The 20,388-nt window shown below is 42.1% G+C and overlaps 1 protein-coding gene and 1 long non-coding RNA gene across 4 annotated transcripts in view; one reads left to right on the forward strand and one right to left on the reverse strand.

The window, feature by feature from the left end:
- Nucleotides 1–20,388, reverse strand: part of VIT (vitrin) — a 52,572-nt gene that overhangs the window by 12,199 nt on the left and 19,985 nt on the right. The window contains exons 6-13 of one of the 3 annotated variants that reach the window (XM_086878106.1): nucleotides 16,620–16,697; nucleotides 13,275–13,355; nucleotides 11,347–11,547; nucleotides 10,789–10,839; nucleotides 6,012–6,050; nucleotides 5,854–5,910; nucleotides 5,494–5,556; nucleotides 2,356–2,403 (exon numbers count right to left, since the gene is read on the reverse strand). In XM_086878106.1, coding sequence (XP_086734232.1) covers nucleotides 2,356–2,403; nucleotides 5,494–5,556; nucleotides 5,854–5,910; nucleotides 6,012–6,050; nucleotides 10,789–10,839; nucleotides 11,347–11,547; nucleotides 13,275–13,355; nucleotides 16,620–16,697 — 618 coding nt within the window. The remainder of the gene's footprint in view (nucleotides 1–2,355; nucleotides 2,404–5,493; nucleotides 5,557–5,853; nucleotides 5,911–6,011; nucleotides 6,051–10,788; nucleotides 10,840–11,346; nucleotides 11,548–13,274; nucleotides 13,356–16,619; nucleotides 16,698–20,388) is intronic. The other 2 variants (XM_023923787.2, XM_023923788.2) reach the window with 2 other exon arrangements.
- Nucleotides 6,417–9,426, forward strand: LOC147654947 (uncharacterized). The gene is made up of 2 exons (XR_015283531.1): nucleotides 6,417–6,535; nucleotides 9,218–9,426. It is a non-coding gene; the product is annotated as an uncharacterized LOC147654947 (long non-coding RNA).

Raw genomic sequence — 20,388 nt, forward strand, 5'->3', positions numbered from 1 at the left:
GGAGCTGGCCCTCTTGTGCCAGAGCAGGCAGGATGCATTCAAAAGCAGGCTGGCAAGCCCGGCTCCGACTGGCGTAATTCCTTATGGCTGGAGCTGTTGTCCAGCACACTGCTGGCTTGTGCCTCTTGTCTTGTGCACTGGGGATGAGCTCCCGGGCAAGGAACAGGGAAGAGTGCACCTGCTGTTATGTGTTTGCCCATGGGAGCCCATTTGGATGGGGGAACCACCAGCAGGGAGAGGCAGAGTGGTGGTGCTGAGGCTCACTGCCTCACTGCCTGAGGCTGGCTGCTTGTCCCTGACTGAGGAAAAATTATCTGGAACAGGGGTGACAGTTCCATCCAGTGATATCTGCTGCAGGAAACATTTCTGACCCCTCTCAGGCCTGAAGGTCTTTCTGACAGGGACCAAACCTGCCTTTGAAGGAAGGCAAATCTTGTGCAAGTTTATGGGTAGTTTATCTGATGTGGAATTTACAGGCAACACGACTTAGCAATGCACAGCCTCTCTTTGTTAACCACATGGATGACAATGATTGGGTTGTGGTTCTTTGTTTTATGGTTTTTTTTGTTTTTTTAAATCTGAAATAATCAGCCTGCCTTTCTGGCTGTGTATATTTCAGTACAGGCTTTAATTACACAGGCACATAATAGTTCCTCAGCAACAGACCAAAGCCACACTTCATCCTGCAGCCTGCACACTGCATACCTCACATGTGCCAGCTTGGTGTCCCATATGTGCAGTTCCCCCCCACACCTTGCCTTATTTGCAGAACAGAAAGTAGGTGGATTTAACACTGTAGTGAAGTTAGAAATTAACATGTGCCATCCATTTTAGCAACTAAATTGTATATGAAGGATAATTCATAGATAGCTATTTGCCTCTACATCCTGTAAAATTCATATTTATCTACATCCTGTAAAATTCAAATTCTTTTCCCAGGCATACAGCTGACATGAGCTTTGTCAGCATGGAAAACTCAAGTGAAGGCAGTGCAGCATTTTTCATTTTTATTTGTCAGTACAATTATCAGATCTTGAAGGTTGTGGGTCAGCTGGTTGATTTGTGCTTAGTGGAACAATAAGGTCACCCACCAAATACTCTTCACCAGCTAATTGGGGAGGTGGTCAGTCTCTATGGGCCTCCCTATTCTGCCAGTCCAATTTAATGTTGGTATTGCCATGGGAATTTCAACTTGCTACATGGGCAGTCTACGCCATGCTAATTAAAGTTCCCTTCACTGATTGTCACAGCTGTCCATACTGATTAGACTTCCCATTCATTTAAGTAAGACAGCAGTGATTACATCCATGCCAGAAACCACTCCTTTGAAGTGACAATCTGAATGCATCAGACTTTATCACACTAGTCTATGCTGGCACTTCAGTTGCTGAGAAACTATTAATACAACGTCCCTTCCCCTATGCCCAACCTTTCATTGCATTTAATGCAATCTGTCATTTTTTGCCTCAAAACATCCCTCTGCACCCTGGCCCTCGTGCTGTAGCTTTTCCTGAATAAGCACACTAATGGTTTTGAAGTAAGAAGAATATTCAAGGAAATGGCCTTTATAAAGGCCACCAGCACAGCCCTCTCCAGCATCAAAACCGGTGGTGAGAAAGACCTCTTATATTGGATGGTCAGGCCCCTTGTAAGAGGGGGAGTACAACGTCATGAATTGGTCTGTGTCTTGTGTAGTCTGCTTTTCACGTTCCCAGGGAAAGGGAGCTGTTAAATCTGCAGTTGGGAACTGCTCCTGATTAAGGGTTGCACAAGTCTTGGTCTTGTTGCTACCTAGAGCCTGTTACAAATGTAGGGGGCTTTTTCCCTTCACCAGTGCTCATAAAAAAATATTCTTATCTCCATATTGTCAGTTTTTAAGGCTAAAATGTCAGAAAATTTCAATGATGTTCATTATTCTTTACGTGTGACATAAAATCTCCTTTTCTTATCTGAATGTCTTCCCTAAGTACATTGACATTAGGATAATCTGTCATGTTCTTCACTGATTGCAGCTCTAAACTGTGATCTCAGCTGTGGCATTCCTAAAATACCTTCTCATTTACAAATGGATTTCTGTAGCTAGAACCCCTTTTCTGTAGTGTAGCTGCCAACTCTTTCCAGAGCTCATCTCCTCTGCTCCTGCTTTAAGCAGGAACTCAAGAGTGACGAAAGCTCAGAATAATGTGCTAAGATGTAAACAACATACCTTATTTGTAATTGTAAATGCTGAAATTACTTCTTAAAGTGATATTGTTATCACCAGTGGCTTGGGCCTGCTGAATAGATTAAGCTTTTCCCATATGTGATGGAAACCATTTATTCCCAGACTAGTTTCTAGATGCTTTAAATACTTACCTGTGTCAAAAAGGCTCAGTCCAGGTTTCCATGAGTCTATTTCCATTGCTTTCACACATGAAAGAGAAAAAAAAACCACCACAAACTGTTACTGATAATAGTGCAAATAGTAGAGATCAGAAAGTTCTGACTCAATTTAGAAAGGTCGGTTTAGACAATAACTTACATTAACAACTTAGGAGCTGAGGAAATCAGTAAACCTGTAAACTTTTATGTGCACATTTCAAGACATAATTAGGAGCCTTGTATCACTGCCCTTAGAGCACTAACCTTTTTTAAGGTTTTAAATACACCTCTCTAGATCTGCTTTGGTCTTGTTCCTCTAGATTGCATTGATATTGATGCACAGCCCTTTTTTTGGTTTAGGTTGTTTTTCACTGTAAATCTGCGAGTACCTCTGACCTACAGATTTCTCTATCCCCTCAGTCCACCCAAACACAAAGATGTTGTCCAAAAATTGCTTGCCACCTGTTAGGCACGGATAGCTTCATCAAAATTGCTGCCCTTATAAATAAACCCCAAAATGTTTTTGGTTTTGGAACCTGCTGAGAGATGTTTCCAAAAAGTGTTGTTTTACTCTGGGTTGCAGCCATATGAATGCCCTTGCAGCTGACTAGGACAGAAACAGTTCTTAGGAATCCCAGGAAACAAAGATTTAAGTCCACTGAAGACCTGATAAACTGCACAGAGCTGGTGTATGCTTGACTAGAGCCAGTGGGTGAACTACAATGTAGGCTTCAACAAAGTTATGCATGGGCTTGCCAGTGTCCTACAGCCTAGAGAGAGCACTGACCTTGTCCTTAGGTTGCCTTTCCCGTGAGGAGCTATCAGCTTCTCTTTGGGAGGGAGACTTGTTGGATGGGACTAATGGCTGAATAAAGTGTGGGGTCTCCCTTTGGGTAGGAGGAACCCTGTCATGTTTCATGCTAGGGTGATTTCCCTCCTTATGCTACTTAAACACACTATGAAGGGTCAAAGGTCCTAAAAACTGAGGAAAGCAAAAGGCTAACTCAATCATGATGCACGCAGAAGTTTTTTTTTTTTTTTGTGATTTTGCTTAGGAGGAGGAATCAGGTAAAGGAAGAGCAGACCTGAGTAACGGGAAAAGAAACAAGAGGAAAACCAGGAGGAAAGTGAAATTACTATTTTTATAACTAGGCCAATTTGTTTTTCCTCACTTTAAGATGCCCATAAAAACAGGGTTTGATTTTTAAAGTGCTCCAAGACTGGTCTCTTTAAAAAGGAGAAAGACACCACCACCAAAACTCTTCAGTGTAATTGCCTTGAAAAACATTCTTGAAAACTCATGACTAAGTGAGTATGGGACTTCAAGAGAGTGCATTGTGCATTGCACAAGTAACTGGTGTGCTGGGGAAGGTGCTTTCCCAGCACACCTTTATGGGAAACTGAGCTGATGAGAGGAAGTTCCTCAACATCACAGCCAAACGCTCAGAACTGACCGCTGCTGTTTGCACACACTTGGTGGGATGGAGAAGAACAAACTACCTTTCCAAGAATCTTCTTTTGATTGTTAGAAAAATTGGCTGCTTGAAAGCAGCACATCTGAGCTGCCACATTCTGGACTGAAAAAAGGATCAAGACTTACTAGGAATACAGCAAATATGTACTTGTATTTATTTTCCTTCTTGTTCTGTGATTAAGAAAACAGAATGATTTATGATGGGAAAGTTGTGCCTTTCATTCACTTTAGGGTGACCTTAAGGTGCCTTAAGCAATTAGGTGGGTTCAAACACTGACTTTGATTTAAGTAAGACCCAGCAATATTCTCCTGTTTTTCTGGCAAAGATTTGGCTAGCCTGAGAATTAGCCAGCACATCCTTTGGAATTGCCAAAATGTATAAAAAAGACAAACACAGATGGAAAGCAGAAAGAAGAGAAATAGATTGAAATGAGGAGTAGAAGAAAAATGAGGGAATGGAGTACATCTTAGGACAAGTGCATTTTAAATATGCTGCAACTAGGTCAACAACAAATTGTCGTTTTGACCAGGAGATTGCTGGGTGAGATTACTTGGCAGGAATTGTCTGGGAAGATAATAACATATCCTGCATAATCACATCCTCTAACCTCTGCGTGAATGACCACTTGGCTCTTCCCTGCTGCAATACTCCTCCTGTGATTCCCAGTTCTCACAAAGCCCTCAGGGCCCTGGGACACCTTCATCTGCTGGAGTCTCTCCCTCCCCAGCGGGTTTGGCTGCCTGTGCCGGAGGTCAGCACTAGCACAGCACAGCACTTGCCTCGGCCAGGGCTGTGGCTGAGAAGGGGCTGTGGGAAACATCGTGGGACAGCACAGAGGGGCACACCCTCGCCTCAGCTCCTTGCACCTGTGCCTTGCTGCCTTCCCTCAGACCTTGCCTCACTTGTCTGGTGCTCTGCCTCAGCTGGTCAGACCTGCCTCGTTGCTGGGGGCTTTCCTGGCAGCCTGGGCTTTCAGGTTATCCTGGGAACCACCAACAGGACCTGCTCTGCTGCTCTTGTTGGGGCTTTGTGGGCAGCCTCAGTGCAGCCCTGCGTGTCTTGCTGCAACCCGGCTCCCATCCCGCCCCCCACCCTGGGTGCTCCCAGACAAAATCTGTCTCTGGGAAATGCTGCTGTCCATCAATGGAGAGTTAGTGTTTGGTATGTGTGCTGAGGGCTCTGGAGCCCCTGGGAAGCTCTTGTAGGCCTTGCAAAATGCCTGCTAGGGAAGGGCCAATTGCACTGCCAGGAAGAGAACAGTCCAGGTGAGGTTTCTACCCTCAGTTTGAAAAGCAACCTCTGCTTTCACTGTCAGCCTAGAGGCTTCTGGGAACCACAGGGACAAAAACCTAGCTCTACCAGAGACCTGATAGGCTGCACAGAGCCGGTTGTTTGTTTCCTGTTTTGACTAACAAATAAGAAAAATTGAAAACATTTTGTAGATGTTGATTCCCACGGCCTGAAACAACAGGTCGCCAGTGACCGAGCTTTCCTTTGCCTTTCCCTTTCAGGGAGCTGCTAGTTGGCGTTCAGTGCAAGAGTCTTGTCCTGGTCCTCCTCCAGGATGCAGGAAAACAATGTGCAGTACAAGGACTAATTCGTGGTTGCTAAAACTATTAAAGAGAGTGGAAAATCTGCTGCTAGTAGTCTTGCTCACCCAGGTGGACTGGAGAGCTGGCAGCCCTCTGGAAGGTGGCAAAAGGCTCTTGGCGCTGAGCACCTGCATGATCAGACAAAGAGGCAAGAGGTTAAATAACATAAAATGTTATAAAAGACTTCTATAAATTATTTTAGACTACTGCTTTGAGAGCAATTCCATGTTTAATCAATCTTGTTTACTTTCTTCCTTAAAAGTTACACCATTGTCATGCAATGGCTACTGTGATATCTTCTCTCACTGCGGCCTGTTATGAACATGGTTAGGAGGGAAAATCAGTGTGTTACTGCCTGACGTGGTAGATGTAAGTGGTAAAAATATCTGTGGGGAGGAAATAGAGGAGGATTGTAGTGCCTTTACCTGCATTGTGTCGTAAAATATTCCTGACACTTGCAAAGGTGGAAGTGCCCCTGAATGCTTTGAAAATATCATATGGATTAGCACATGGAACTTAAACAAAAGGTTTTCTAGTATTTGAGCAGTACAAATCTACTGGTTGTTGTTAAATTAAAACATACCTGTATTCTGTCCTCTTCCTTGTGCAGCCTGAACCTGTCCTAAGTAGACATCAAAGTGGAAAAGTGTGATTTATTACACCATGTTTGGTTCAGTACTACTGCTACCTAGCTTTTTCACTGAGCCTCAGTTTATAGCTGGCAGAATTAATGGTTCATATATAGACTTGTCATTAATAGATTTTTCTTAGATGTTAACTATATATTTTGAGCCTGCTTAAAAAGGGATTGTCCTTCTTTGTCTGTCATACAGCTTAGCCTTGTTAATGTTCCCTTCAGTTATGGATATTACTTCTACAGGTCTCTGGTCTGCATTTAAAAGATCTGCAGTTACTTCTGTGATTTGCTTTCCTTTATAATTTTCTTTCTCTCACTCACACTGGTGATCTGTGTTTATATCTATTTCAGTACCGTCCAGTTGTCCTGATTGTGTGAGAGAGGTTTTAACCCCAAGCCCAAAACAACACCCCAGACCAGACACTACCCTTTCTGCAGAGATTAAGTGGATATGAGCAAGCAGGCAGACTGTAAGTAATGAGACAAAGGAAAAATAATGTGGGAGAATTCATGTGTCTGACATGTCTTCTACACAAAAAGGTTTCTTTTAAAGGTGATTGGGTTATTAAACTCCCATTGTTCAAAAATACTAAAGGCTCAAAGCATTTGCAGATGAAAACTGTGTCTTTAATCATGCCTTTCATTTCCTTAATTATTCTTAAGAAGCCTGTTAACAAACTTATGCTTTAACAAGCCTTTATTCATTAGTTTTCCCAGAAAGATTAATTTGAAAGCCTGGTGAAATCAGTGGGAATGTTCTAGCTGACTCTGTGAACACTGGACAGGGGCCCAGGAGGCTATTTTATCAATAAGATGTCATCAATGAGACCATTTTGAATGCCTGTCTCAGAAAACAGGAATTGCTGCTCCTTGGGAACTTGACATTGCAAAATTAGGTGACAGTAAGTAGCTTGTGTTTGACCCAAACTTGAACCTTCAGGGACACTAGAAGCCCTTTGATGGGATTTCTAGGAGCTGTCCTGAGAGACCTTGTAAACTCCAGATGCCAGAGAGATCCTGTTTATGGAAGTTACGGGCTCATCTGCCAAAACTGGCAAGGCTTTTAAACTCTAAGCTTGTAAGGCTCCAGATGGACCACAGCTATACCAGGCTGAGTGTTCAGATTTCGGAGGCAAAATCTGTGTGTGCAGAAGTCAGTGCTGTATGGGATTGTGCAGGGCAGGCTTTACACACAGGAGATCAGTATGTGCCAAAGTGGTGGTAGAAAATTAACTCTGAGTCTCAGAGCTGCCCTTGTTTCATGTTTGCCATGACTGAGCCCCAGTGTGTATCTAACACCCTTTACAAGGTCAGTAGAAACAGAGTACAAGAGGGTAAAAGAGAGATTACCTCTGTCTCCAAGTATTTTATGCCACATTTAAATTTTAATTTGATGTTAGCAATGTGGACTTCTGTCTATGCACCTTTTGACTGGGCTGGGCTGTGGGGCTGTTCCCTCTTGCTGTATCTCCCAAAGGCACATTACCCCATCCCTGCAGGAAGCTGCTTTCTGCCATGCTTTTGTTGGCTGGGGCAAACATGGTAGTGGTAGAGGAGGAAGAGTCAGAATTTCACTTCCAGGTTGCAAGGCTTGTTCTTCCTTCAAATCTGAGTTGCCAGTGAGGCAGTGGTATGGGAATATATGTTCATTAAAACAGAGAGCTGTGAAAGCTGGGGGCCAAGCTGGGCATAGGACAAGTCTGTAACAAGCTGGGGATGGGCAGTCACTGAGCAAATTCCAAGAACTGGCTCAAAAATCAAAGTAATAGGGAAGAGAAACCTTGGTTGGGAGCAAGTGCTGTGGTGAGCAGGGAGGCATGGAGACAGGAAATGGTGGGAGCAGCAGTTTATATGCAGTTTAGAGTGAACCTTGTAAATATCAATAACTGATTTGAGAAAAAAACGAGCTGCTCTGTGCACAAAACATGCCTGGCCATCTGCAACTTGGTCAGCACCCTTGATGGGCTTAAGTAGTCAGGGAAAACTTGGGGAGAAAGGCAGCATCTAAAAATAAACACCAGCTGTTCTCCCTGGTGCCAGGGTGGAATGTTTGTCCAGCACTTCTGAAGACATGAGCTCTACTGTCTTCCTGATGGGGAAGAGTGTTCAATGCCCTTTCTATCACTTACACTACTATGGTCTCATGTCTTTTCAATACTCTTCTATTAAGGCACAGCTGGGGATGAAGTCGGTGTAGTATACTGTGGTAGGCAGTGCCCAGCTTAGAGTCCTGGTCTGAAAAGAAGTGCAACCATTGAACCCATCTGGACACAGAGGGCAGGAAAGCACCTCCTCACCTGAGGATACTCAGGCAATCACTTATGATTGCAGCGTTCACAGAAGCACTGGATTTAGTCCCAACCCTCATCTAGGGTCCAAGCAGCTGTGCAAGACAGGCTTGAAGAGCTGGGATGGGAGAGAACAAGCGAGCTTGTGGCCCTTGGGAGTGTGCTGGGTTGATGCTGTTGGACAGAGGCAGAAGCCCTAGTAGGGCAGGAAGGAACTAGCTGCCATATGGCACACCAGTCACATTAGTGTTTTCTCATTCAGCAGTTTTGGCACATCAAGTCTTTGAAGGAGGGGTCTGGAAATGGAGCAGTCTCCATTATTTTATCTGTTATTCTGTCCTTAACAAACAGAAGATAAAGGGGAAAGAACAGCAAGAACTAGGGCAGCAGTTTTGCCCCTGCTAATCTGCAAGTCCTGCTTTTCTTTTGCTCCTGTGAGCTCTTGCCAGGACCAGTGGCTGGAAATGGAAATGTTGTGTTCATTCTGACTGTGCTCTGTTTCATAGCTATTTACTTTTGAGGTGTCTTTTGCAGGCAAACTACCAATTCACAGTGAGAGGTAGATTTGTGAGTCTCTGAGAGCCAGGACAGACAGGAGAACATTTAATTCTGTTCAGTCAGCCAAACTCTGGTTAAGTTTATAGTAATACTTAATTAATTAAGTTTATAATGATAATTAATTAAGTTTATAATAATGTTATCATAATAACAGCCAGAAACTCTGGTTATAATATGTCTGGAATAATAGCAGTGGATCCTAAAGACTCCTCAGACAGAGAAAACTGCTTTATGGCCATGACATCAAAACTGTATTTGTGCTTTATGTATTTTTTTTTTTTAATTTATACAGTTCTTCTCTTTCAGAATCAAGAAGAGTTCAGGAAAATTCAGGAAGCCAGATATCAGGTACTGAGATGCTGGACATAGTCCTAGAAATTAAGTCTGTGAAATCAGAAGTGGGTCTCTGGTCTCTACCACTGCAGCTCACAATAACCTGTTCTTAGCTCTGATCACTTTAATATTTTGGGAATCAGTTTATGCTTAGAACTTCAGTAAAGAAAATTATGAAGAAAGATGGATCCAAATTACAATTAAGTAACCACTGAATACACTGGAAAATTTGTTTTGGGGTTGTTGGTTGGTTTTTGGTTTGGTTTTTTTTGGGTTTTTTTCCTCAGGTTTTTGACTAAATTATTTGTCTTATTGAAGACAAATACAATCTTCCCACTGATTTCAGTATTGCCAAAACTTTGCTCTCAACATGCATCTCTTCCTGACTGGAGAACCTGGAACAGGCTGAGGTTTATGGCTAATTGCTAGTAAAGACAGTGAAGGCCTCCTCTGTGCTCAGCCTGTGGGAATAGGAAATAGAAAAGAAAGCAACAAGCAGAACCAAGTTAACAGGCACATTAGGTACTGAATGATGCATATTTCCACAGAATTTAAACCCCTTTGAATCGTGCGGTCACCTCTGTAAATACTGCCATGGACATACCTACCTGCACATTTGTCTTGGTAAGATTAACCCCTCCAGCCCCTGCCTTTATTCTCCACTCACAACTGAATTTTACTCAATTATTCTTCCCCTCAAGATCTGAATTACCCAAAAGATCCTTGCCCTGCCATGTTCTTGGCTGTGAACTACTTGGCAGTGGGGATGACTGCAGTAATGTATGTGAGAGGAAAGCTGAGTTGAAAGCACTCAGAAATAGCTATGGAGCATGAAAGCTAATGATAGCCCAGCTCCCTTTTCACTCAAAAGCAATCATATCCCCATGCTCAGAACCTTTCAAACAGTTGAAAATATTCTCCTTTTCTTGACTGCACAGCTGAGCAATTGCACAGTGTATGGAAAAACACCTCTATATACTTGCATTGCAGGCTGTGGGCTGGACTGGGAGCAGCTCCTGGGCCGAGATGCAGAGCTCTGAGCAGCCACCATTCTGCTGTCAATAACAAGTGGCAAGCCAGGAATAACATCACATGTATGCCAGGCTCAGAACCACTGCCTGAGGTTTTTGAGAGAAGAGTGCTTTAACGTTTGTCAGCATTTCAGAGCTTTCCGCCCTAAGCTTAGATGGCTATGCAGATCTCTGCATCGTGTATTTTGCAACTCAATCAAGTCTCCCTTTGAAAGAGTATGACAGAAGGAAGCAATGGGAAAACATGATTCAAACAGCAAAATCTTTGTCTCAAGTTTTGTAAAACCCAGCTTTTGTCACAGCTGAAATGGGCAGATACTCACTAGAAAGGCTTCCTCAGAGCTGTGGGTGATCAGCATCTTTGACATTCAGGACAAAGCATCTGTTTTTCAGTTTAAATTCAGACTTGGATTCAGTCATTGAGTTTGCTGAGGCTTGAAAGGTTATTGAATCATTGCTGCCCTGAAATACACTGCTGCATGCCTTGTGGCATACTTACTTCACCATACTTACTTGCTGCTGCAGCTACCACAGATGCGTACGCTGGGTGGACGCTGCTAGAACCTAAAAATAAGAGATTTTAATTTTCAACTATTGAAGCAAAACCCTACAGTGCTAATGAATAATAATAAATTAAGAAGGGAAGATTAAGGAAAATCAGGTGTGCAAAAAAAGTATGAGAATTCCTTCACAGTGCTTTAATCTTTAAAATTCAAAAGTTCTTACAAAAAATAGATTACAACTTTAATCTATTGAAAGTTATCACAAAATGAATTCTAAAATGAGTTTTCACTTCTCTGTTGAACTCTCAATCTAGACATGAGAATCAAAGAATTATTTATTGGCTTCTATGCCTGAAAATCTTCACAGCATTTGGGGATGGAGGGCTTACTCTCACATGAATTGGTCTGCTCGACTTACATATTTTTTTCCACTCCTAGTATTTCTACATTGAATTACTGAACTCACGATCCTCTAAATCATGGTATATCCAGCTGTATGTCTTGTTCCTTAAATTTTAGGAAAGCTGTCAGTCCAGAGGAAAGCAATGCAAACATCCATGCTACTGACCCATATCTCTGACCCTGTGCAGTCCAGGTCTAGTCTTGGCTGGAGCTGCTGTGGTTCTGGCTGCTGCAGGTGTTGTGGTTAGCTGTGGCACTGTGGTGGAAGGATCTGTCATCGTGGTCGTCGGTGTGGGCGTTGTGGTGGCCATTTGTGTGGCTGGGGTCGGCACTGGAGTTGTCTGGTACTCTTTGTGGACTGTGTCCCCTGTAGGAATATTGACATATCACTGTGGCTGGATACGTGACATGGATGGAAACATCAACAGAAGCACCCGATGTTTAAGGTAACCCAGAAACTGGCATTCTCTTCAGGATGCCTACAATCATCGTCATCTGTGGAGCCATCAGGTCTTCACTGTGGATGTGTAGTGCAGGTGCCTGTGTGAAGCTCTGCTCAACAGCCTGTTGCAGCATTAATGCTCCCCCTACATTTTTCTGCTTTGGCCAGGAACACTTATCAAACTGACAGATGTCTCAGACCTATGAAATGGTTCAACCAGCCACTTGCAGATTCTGTTTTGGCATCATCTTTTCTCAGTGTAATTAAGCACTTAGAAGGTCCATAATTTATATGGAAATCAGCTGGCATCTGGTAGTAAAGATGGCCAATCTGAGTCATAGACCAGAAAAAAATTGCAGCACTGAAATGTTTTTGACAGAAGGACAAATTTCAGATAAAGATGATTAGGGGGAGTGGGTTAGAGCCAGAGCAGGGAGCATCAGGGCTTTGGCTGAGGGGAGTGGGGGAGAGCACCACCTGGAAGGTGCCAATCTCTTCTATGTTTGACTCATCTCACAGTTGCTACTACTTTTAAAATGTGTCATCTGTTGTGAGAACAGACAATTCTAGTTGCAAAATATACATCCTAAATATCCTTATAAAAAATTGTCAACATGCTTAGGTTCTTCCAAGTCATTTTCTCAAAAAAAGGTTCTTCACCACTATCTTTTCCATCTAGCTACAAAAAACTGCCCTAAAATATCTTCCCTGTAAACTTCAGTCTTGCTCCTTTCCTCCCTGCCGATAGCCCTGGGGATGGCCTGACACCCTGTCTGCACTGGAAGGGAATGGTGCACACTCTATTCACTGCTGCACAACACAAGCTTGTATTTTATTGCTATTTCTGGATGTTGTCCTTTTGGAAGGCATCACTGTGAAACTGTCTGGTGGATTAATTATCACCTAATGCCAGGCAGTGAAAAACTCAGATCTCAGACAGTTTTAATGGAATAATGCTGAAAGAGGGCTCAGAAGAAAAACAAAACAACTCAGCTGAAAAAATTCAGCATGAATGGCTCTTTTTGGGCTGAACAGTGCACTGTTCCATGAAACTGCTAGAAGAAAGAAAACAGAGGGCACAGTGAGTCTTCCCCTGTGATCCTGTGCTGTTGGAGTAGGGAACAGGCACACTGGCCAGCTTTATACCCCAGTCTGTGAGGAGCAAGGAAGCTGGAAGCTAACAGCATTAGCAGAAAACCTGAGGAAGCAGCATAGCAAGAGCAGAGAAAAGCTGTTGCCTTGGTGCATGTTGGCTGGGTTTCTTGTGGATCCTTTAACACAAGAGGAGGGCTCTCAAGGGGTAGCTGTTCCCAGTGCTCCTGCGGGCAGGGCACCCACCTCTTTCACCATCTTCAAAGTGTTTGCAAGGCACGTGCTCTGCATAGGAGATTGCCAAGAACCATAATGCAAGATTTTCAAGTTCACAAAACCTGACCTCATCCAAAGCACAAGCAGAAATTAAATTCTTTGGGTGCCCTCTTCTCTGAATTAGCAGAAGTCCTTCAAGCACCAAGGAAAGGGGCTGTGGGGAGGAGGTTGGATGTGGGAGGTAAAGCTGTCTGCAAGCACTGTCAAAATGCTTCCTATAAGCACCTGCAGGCAGATTAGGTGGGTTGGATGCTGTAAAGAACACCAAAATCCCCAACCCTTACCTTGATCCGATGCTTTTCCTGATGTGTTAAAGGTGTCTGCAATCTTCATACCTTTTAGGTCTTGCTCTGTTTTTTTAGGCTCTGAAGCAAAATTGAGCACATTAGAAAAGGCAGCTCTGTAAGAAAATAATTCCAAGTCTCCCATTTAGAGATTATCAGTCCCCAAAGGAAGGCATCCTGTCACATGCCATTAGGTAGGTCTGGCAATCCAATCAGAGCCTTATCACCTACTGAGAAAAAGAGACTAGGGAGTAGTCACCCCCTATCTTTCATGCCAAACTTAGGCATTTTTACAGCCTAAAAGCTCCTGCCAGTATCAATAAAATTTCTGAAGTGAGTGAGAAATATGGGGATTTGCCACCAATAAGCCAGTATTCATAAAATTTAATGCATCATATTTTTTTCCTCTGAGTAGTAGCATGTTCTGAGAACCAGGATCATGATGTGTGCATGTTGTTTGGGAAATACTTGATAATGTGCAATCTTGCAGTCACTAGTTCACGTTCAGATGTATTTCTTGCCTGACATTTTGAGATCATTATGGGGACAAATCCTGAATGCCTTAGACGGCTTAGAAAGAGAAGGGAGATTTTTTGGTTCTTTTTTTATTTCTAAGACTCAGAGACATCAACATACTTGGAATACTTATTACAGTTTATGTACTGCTACTCGCAAAATAATCTGCTTCTGCTTTTTTATCTGACTGAGTACTGGAGGATTTTCTTCTTCCCTATTTTTTTTTTTTTTTAATTTTTTTTTATTTTTTAAAATTCTTTAGCTCTTTCGGCAGCATCGAACTGTTTGAGAATTTACTGCAGTGTTAATGTTTTCCTAAAATTTTGTACTGTTTTTTCTAAACATCTTTTAATAGTTTTGAGCAGCTGTGAAGAGTTACGATTTTGGGAAGGCTTTTATTGCCGTGCCCAGCATTTGAGAAGCACTGTAACCACCAAGAGCATTTAAAGAAATGTCAGGCATTATGAATCTCTGGTATCTCTGGGATGAGGACTAAAATTGCATCTCTGACAGCTGATCAGGTGTGAAGCAGGATTTTTTTTGTTAATCTGACAGCAGTGAGGGTAATACTCAAAGGACTGCTTTTACCTCCTGCAGAAAATGGATTAAAGTATCAAAGTGAACAGTGTGGTCTCTGTAATTAAAATTAGAAGAAAAAGTAGCTTTTTTTAATATTAAAAAGTAAGTAGGAAATTATCTTTTACAAGATGCCCCTGGCAGCGTATTACAGAGATTTTTATCTTAAAGACAGGCTGTTTTTAACAGAGAACAGCTGAGATGGCTGAGTTGAGGTGGCAGATCTAAGGAGGACTGATAGGGCCAAGTAGGGCTTGAGGAACATAGATTGTGACCATTTGATTTCTTTGCTACCTGTGGGACAAGGCTGGGCAAAATCAGACAGTGATGTAATTTGATATAATAGCTGCTTGCTCCTCTGATAATCCTGGGCTTTCTCTGTATGAATGCTCTGTTTTGTTGTTAGGATCCTGGCATATTCATTCACACTATTTGATTCAAGAACAAAGTGAAGACTTGTGTCTTTGGTTGGCTGCAGGAGCAAGCTCCTGGTATTTTGTTTGTATGACAGAACCCTGACTGATGATGCTCCCCATTTCTACGCTGATTCTTATATTATGTGGCTTTTGGCACTGGTGGAAGAAACCATTGCTTTTGTGCTTACAGCCTGCTGAGCTCAGTCCTGGCTGTGATTGTCTCTGGTCTGTGTGAAATGTTCACACTGATATTTCAAGTATGGTTACACTTGGGAATAATGATCTGTGATTTAATGAACATTTCTCAGAAAAAAGTCAAGATTCCTAAGGTATTGCCCTCCCTTCTAGCAGTGCATAGTATTTGGGTCAAGTAATTTCTGCATATGTGGTCAAGAAATATACAAACTTGTATCTATTTGATTTTAAATGCAATGGTATTATAAATTAAAGGCAAGGAATTGAGCCACACATATTTGTTCTGAACAACTACAGCTTTGAGATTTAAATTTGCTTTTGTTCAAGTGAAAATATAAAAATGAAGGGCAACGAAGCTGGTGAAGGGGCTGGAGCACAAGTGTTATGAGGAGCAGCTGAGGGAATTGAGTTATTTTAGCCTGGAAAAAACCTCACAAGGCTAAGAGGGGAGTTAATGGCTCTCTAAAAGTACCTGAAAGGAGGTTGCAGTGAGTTCAGTCAAGGGAAAATGGCCTCAGGTGTCACCATGGGAGGATTAAACTGGATATTAGAAAGAATTTCTTCACAGAAAGTGTTGTCAAGCACTGGAGCAGGCTATCCAGGGAAGTGATGGAGTCACCATCCCTGGAGATATTTGAAAGACGCGTAGCTGTGGCACTTAAGGACACGGTTATGATGGACTTGGCAGTGCTGAGTTGTACTTGATGATCTTTTCTGACCATAATGAGTCTATGATTCTGTGAGAGAAGAGCTCTGTACTTTTCTTTCAAGGAACAAACAATAATGTACTGGAGGAGAATAGTTCTCCAAGTAACCTCTCTGTGGTCTCGGATGAATGCACCCAGTGCCAGGCATTTGAGTTCATGGAGAAGATAGAGCACATTTCCTTATACCACAGCTCAAAGTGTCTATGCTCAGGAAGGCTCAGGCCCAGCATTCAGCAAAAGGATAGTGTAAGGGAAGTGCACTGTAGTATTAATTTTCTATTTGTTTGCATCCCCAAGGAAGAGTCTGAACCTTACACAGCTGTAACAGGGAGCAAAACCAAGTGTCATTTCAGTGACAGAGGTAATCCATGTGCACTTGAATGTCAGCTACCCACCAGTGTGAAACTTGACCAAAGACCTCTTTAAACAACTAAATTATTTAAACTGAGCTGAATCTTACAGAGTAGGATGCTGACTAAAATGATTATACAAAATAGTTCTTTATTGTATCATTCTTAGTTAAGATGCTGTGCATTACCATCTCTGTCACTTGTATTGTGTTACTATTTAATATGATACTCTCAGCACTGACTATCCCAGGAGATAACATGAGGAACATTAGGAGAAAGCTAACATGTATAACCTCAAATGCTTGCATATAACCAGTACAACATCATATTCAGTGACAGATCTAAAGCAAAAGGGAACGTGTGGAAACGGAAGTCTGTGAAACATGGTATGACCAAAAAATAGAAACTGTCTGAGAATATTTCCATATGCTTAAGATAAAAAAATACCATGAGTAATTTGGATGACATACTAATGGATGCATGAACTTCTGCCTCTGAACAGTTATGTCTTTGTATTATACAACTGAGAACCTATGACAGATAGTTGTAAATGGATGTAAGGGAAACTCCGTCATAAATACTTGCCTGATTTAACAGCTGTAGTTTTTGAAGAAGAATATTCAAGAGTTGATGGATATGTCACACCTTTTCTTGGCTTGCCCTCTACAAAAAATGTATAATAGAAGGCATCACAAAATATTCTAAATTTTCTTGATAAAATTCTCATCTAGGCAATTCAGAACAAAGGCATTCAGAATCAGATCCCTCTTCTTTATTTTCATGAAGATTTCTTTAATCTGATAGAAATTTGGTAGAATCTCAAAACCATACCACTAAAAATACTGGTGCCTAAATCCAGCATCATAAATAAAAGTTAGAAAGCATGAAAACCCCAAACTGGGGAGGATTTGCAGAGGTCAATTAGTTCATTCTTTTGCTCTCAAATGATATTAAGCACAAGGGGACCATTCCTGAAGGACATCTGTACAACTTTTAATTAAACCCACAGCTTCCCTAGGCAGCCTTCTCCAATGCCTGACTATGCAGTTGGCTTGGAAAGCATGTTTGATGTGGGATTCATTTCATCACGCACACAGCATTCTTCTCTGACCTCGCTTCTGCTAGATGCCATTTCTGGCAACAGTCTTTTGCAGTAATAACAGTGAGAGAAGGCTGTGCTCGTGTGTGGGAACATATGGTACCTATATTTAGATCTAAAATGAGAGTCCTGTCTTGAAACAATGAGGTACGTTTCCCAGTTAAGCTTTAAACCACAAATCTTTTTAGTGCCAGAGCAGACGCCATTTCTGTTGCTACGTGTGGCCATGCAGTTCCATCTCCTGGGACAGTTTTTATAATCACATAGCTCACTGAATGAAAAGTATTGCAGAGAAGCCCAGCAGAGAAGACTGCTTTGGCCTCTAGGATTGGTGAACGTAGGTCTTCTGACCCCGGTGACTGTCTCCACGAGACGCTGTGCTGTGTCGTGTATCTGGACCACCTCTGGTGTGACCTACCTCCACCTCCTGCAAAACCTGAGTCATGATGACCTCTCCTCTGTTCCCTTGGGGAATTCTTTAGGGAGGTACATATGGCACTGCAGGAATGTCAGTCGTCATCCCAGGTGAATAATCCAGAGACCAACAGCACTGAACAGAATTAATTCCTACAGACTGAGCCACTCTTGGGAACTGGAGTTCCCATGGAGTTCAATGGTGATGCCTTACGATTTTAGGTTTTATATTTTTCAGATCCTGTATTGAATTAGTGTATAACTCAACTCTGTACAGAGTATTAGCAAGCTCCCTTCACATTTTGTCAGGTAAAACAATCCTTCCAGGCCTGAGAACACAAGGACACCTTCTGCCTCAGCCCCCGAAAAGAATAAACAAAAGTGAGTTGGGGGGAAGCAAACTGGGGGAATATGACTTCATTACCTGAAGGTCTAATTGGGTGATTAAACTCTGATATGCAAGTAGAACAAATTTATATCTGTCTGAGAAACTGGGGGCTGTTGTCCATCTTGGGTGTAGCCTCTACAAGGCTTTTGCACTGCCCAAGGTGTATCTATTGAAGGCCTTTAATAAATACCTATTAGTTATTTTAACTCTGTCTAGCCTCTGTTCTAGGTAGCCACTCCAAGGTATCAATGGCACACAAAGAAAGGTCCATGCTAGAGGAACTCTGATGAGCAAGGATGTCTGTGGAGCTGGAGAATCCCTGTCTTTTGTCCCTTTTCATGTATCTATCTCCTTTGTTTTGCTCCTCTCTGAAATTTCAGATGTCATTACAAAACCATAGATAAAGAAGTTAGAGTTACTAACAAGGTGATGATGTAAAAAGCTATTCCATTTCTCATTTACAGTGAGATAAACTGCGGGCAGCTCCACCAAAGTTAACACAGATCCACCAGAGACCAGAGCTAGTAAGTTAGCATGTGTGGACAAACTGGAAAGAGCTTCCTTCTCGCCTTCTGGGCTTCTCTCATGGGAGCTGGTTAAAGTGAAGGGCAGCAGGTTTTTACATCCATGTGCCCCTGAACTAAAACTGGGATCAGGAGCCAAGAAGGACTAGGGAGATCTGCTAGTTTGGTAGAAAGACAGAAAAATTACAGGATCACAGATGGTTTCTAAGTGCTTTCCTTTATCCCTAACAGAGAGAGCGAGTTGTCAGTATGAGCAGTTGATACACAGATGCAGCAATAGCATGATAATCTGATCTTAATTTGGAATATTTCTGTGCTAAACTGATTTCTAATGCAAACCTGAAGCCTGCTGCTGTGAAAATACACCAGCTAGGGTGGGGAGGCTGGATTCTGGGATTTTTTGAACAACAGCAATTTGCATCCCATATGTGACCAAGAGGTAGGCCTGAGGTCTGACCTGAATGTGGCCCTGCTCTCTGGGGCAATAATAATATGTCTTTTTCACTATTGGGAAAAAGTTACATCTAGGTTGGAGTTCACTTAACATACTTAAAAATGTGCATTCATGTGGGCTGAAAACATCGGCTTTGGACATTAAAATGCAAGCTATGGCATGGTGGCTGCTATAGTGCAGTGGCTGCTCACCCTCTCACACTTACTTGTGACTAGCAAACCCAGGAGTTCAGGACTATTTTCTTAACCCACTAGCTGCAAAACTCCCGCTAAACTGAATGGAGTCATTCAACCGAGTGCCAAGGCATTTCAGCGTTTGAAAGTGAGTACCAAGGTGTTTGCATACCTCCTGGTGTGCTGGCTGCTTTAATCTCAGGGGACAGACCTCCTTCTCCACTGCCCCTAAATCATGCCACTTTGCTCCCTGGGTCCCCCAAGGATTCCTCTTCTCTGCTTTTTTGTGTGGATGTTCATTCACATTTAAACATCACAAACTTGGTGATAATATCCTAATTAGGAATAAGGTGTTGGCACATTTCCAGGGTACAGTATTGCACATAGGTCTGGTCTGATGGAAGAGAATTCAGCTGGAGAATAGGGGACTCCGTTCTAAAGCTCTAAAGCTGTCCTGAAATTAATGCCTTAGGTGACTTTATATTTTTATTGGGGAATGCTTTATGCAGCTCTGGCTTTTTATGACTCATAATCATAAAAATTCCATCCCCAACTCCTCTCTTTCTGATGAGATCTGTATGCATGGAGCCTCAGGCTGCTAAGATGAGTAGCAGAGCCTTCCTGGGTTTTTCTGTGTTCTAAATTTCTCTAAAATTCTAAATTTCTCACATTTTCAGTAGGTATAGTGAAAGTTTCCTTCCTGTTCATATATAAAATAAAATATGTATGTTGTATGGTATGTTAGATTTACATTGGAGCTAGTTTTTAAACTAAAACTTCTACTGTCATGAGTGAGAGCACTCAGTGTGCATAGATTTAAGTGCACAAGGGACAAATCTCATCGTGCCTACACATACCCAGGTTTCTCATCATCTCCTTTGATATGCTCTTGTGACTTTCTCTTGTATCTTCTTTTATAGTGTCTCATTAATTAAGAATAAAGACATTATCATAAATAAAAAATTCCTACAGTTTCATGGAAGAATTTCTGCAGTTTTATGGGATGATAACTGAGCAGCTGCTGAGATAAAAAAAAATAAAAAAAAAAAATTCCCACTTATGTGCCAGAATCACAATGTGCTGTTTGTTGGAGAAAAAAACCTGCAACAAGTTTGAGTAGCAGTTCAGCTATTCCAGGAAATTCCTACTCATCCAAAATAAATCCTTCTCATTATATGATACACCCATGGCAGACTGCTGTAAAAAAGTGCATCCAAATACATGAATGCAAAATTAAGATGACAGTATGTTTTGGTCAGTTTCTGAGACCTCCTTTGCTGTCTACAGATTTTCAGATGGAAA

Source organism: Cyanistes caeruleus, chromosome 2 (genome assembly GCF_971803275.1).
Source record: "Cyanistes caeruleus chromosome 2, bCyaCae1.hap1.1, whole genome shotgun sequence".
In the NCBI taxonomy this organism is placed as follows: Eukaryota; Metazoa; Chordata; class Aves; order Passeriformes; family Paridae; genus Cyanistes; species Cyanistes caeruleus.